This window comes from Lucilia cuprina, chromosome 3 (genome assembly GCF_022045245.1).
Source record: "Lucilia cuprina isolate Lc7/37 chromosome 3, ASM2204524v1, whole genome shotgun sequence".
Lineage (NCBI taxonomy): Eukaryota > Metazoa > Arthropoda > Insecta > Diptera > Calliphoridae > Lucilia > Lucilia cuprina.
The window spans coordinates 37412603-37414422 of record NC_060951.1 but is presented as its reverse complement, the minus strand read 5'-3'; the positions used below and the strand labels follow the sequence as shown (position 1 = coordinate 37414422).

At 30.2% G+C, this 1820-nt stretch overlaps 1 protein-coding gene across 1 annotated transcript; it reads right to left on the bottom strand.

Moving 5' to 3' along the window:
- Nucleotides 1-330: 330 nt before the first annotated feature.
- LOC124418998 (location of vulva defective 1-like) lies at nucleotides 331-1640 on the bottom strand. The gene is made up of 2 exons (XM_046947065.1): nucleotides 1167-1640; nucleotides 331-979 (listed from the first exon to the last, which is right to left on the bottom strand). Exon 2 carries the CDS (start codon nucleotides 913-915, stop codon nucleotides 331-333), a length of 585 nt encoding a protein of 194 aa, XP_046803021.1. The 5' UTR covers nucleotides 916-979; nucleotides 1167-1640.
- Nucleotides 1641-1820: the final 180 nt, after the last annotated feature.

Genomic DNA, 1820 nt, shown 5'->3' with positions numbered 1-1820 from the left:
GTCTAGTCTATAGTCTAGTCTATAGTCTAGTCTATAGTCTGGTCTATAGTCTAATCTATAGTCTAGTCTATAGTCTAGTCTATAGTCTAGTCTATAGTCTAGTCTATATTCTAGTCTATAGTCTAGTCTATAGTCTAGTCTATAGTCCATTCTACTTTAAAGTTGAGTTTCCTATTCTTGTCTAAAATATTCTTTACCTTATCGTTACTTCATTACCGTTTGTATTTATAGCAGTTCCCTCCAATTACACCCTCCCACTGGCTTTAGGTGTAAGTGAACTCGTAAAATTTTTTTTTTATTTTTTTTATTATACGTTGTATAAGCAACTACTTACCATGTAAGGACATTACGAAAAACAATAAAGACGGCCAAAGCACAAGTTATAATAAAAATAACACTGTGTAGCGATGACAACCAACGGGGTTTTTGTGTTTCATTCAATGCCGGTCCAAAAGCTCCAGTATCGAGCGGTGATAGAGTGGGTGTTGGTGATCTATTTTTATCATTTAATAATTTTTCGGACATGTTGTTGGTTTTTGTTGTGGTTTCTACAAAATTATTGTGTTGCATATAAATAGGCAAAGAGGATTTTTTGGTGGAATCCTTAGCAGCTGCAGGAGCTAAAGAATGGGTATAGGGTGGCGGTGGTGGATGTGTTGGCAATAGTGTTGTTGTTGAAGGTTGTAGCATATTATTAAGATTTTCCATTAAAAATGCATTAGCAACTAGATTTGCTGTATTTGATTTGGACAACATTGACGACGTTGTTATTGTCGTTGTTAACGGTGAAGTAAGCGATAAAGTTGTTGGTGTTGCTGCTGTTTGCTGCACCGCTGTTGTTGCAGAAGTATTTGTTGTTCCGGTATGTGTCATTGTTGTTGTTACTGTTTTTGTATGATTCGCAAGATTTGCCATTTTGTTGTTGTTGTTTTTAGCTTATTTTTATTTAACTTTCTTTATGTTTTGCTATTCTACACCTCTACAGGGAAAAAAATTACAAAAATAAATTAAAAAAACAACCAACAGAGCTATTTAAAAGGACAACAACTATTAAAAAGGAAGTAAAAGGACGTTGTTTGTTTTGTAAGAATATTTGTGTATATGTTATTTTTGTTGTTGTGCCTTAGTGTTGTTAAAAAATCATCCTTTTAAAGTTGTTGACTGACCTTGACATTTAATGAATTTCGATTTTAATTTTTTCAAAACTATAATTTAGTACAGAAAATTTTTAATTTAATTTTTTACTTGTTTCTATATATTTTGATTAATGTATTTTTTTACAAATTTGTATTGTATTTGTTTTTAATTTCTTATTAAAATTTTAGCAATTTTATTGATTTTTTTCTTAGTTTAATGGCTTTTCTCCATAGTTTTCTTTACTATTTAGTTAACTAATCAATAACGTTATTAGTGCGTTTTCTAAGTTTTTTCTATTCTTGAGTTTAAAATACAAAATATTTAATATTTTTCAATACTTTTCATTACTTTTCGCCGACGTAACTTTATTTGACTGCGTATCCCGTTTACTTAATAGCTCGTTTAATATCCTTTTTGTTTACTTCTTGGCGTTACCGCGTTACAAATTTTTCATTGTTCTCTTTTTGTGGGGGTATGAAGACCCACTGAAAAGTTTTTCTCAAAAGCTCTTTTGTTTTTGGATGTTAACAATCTGTTTTATATGTTTTATACACTGTGAGAAAATTTGACATGATATCATAGATAGATAGATAGATAGATAGATAGATAGATAGATAGATAGATAGATAGATAGATAGATAGATAGATAGATAGATAGATAGATAGATAGATAGATAGATAGA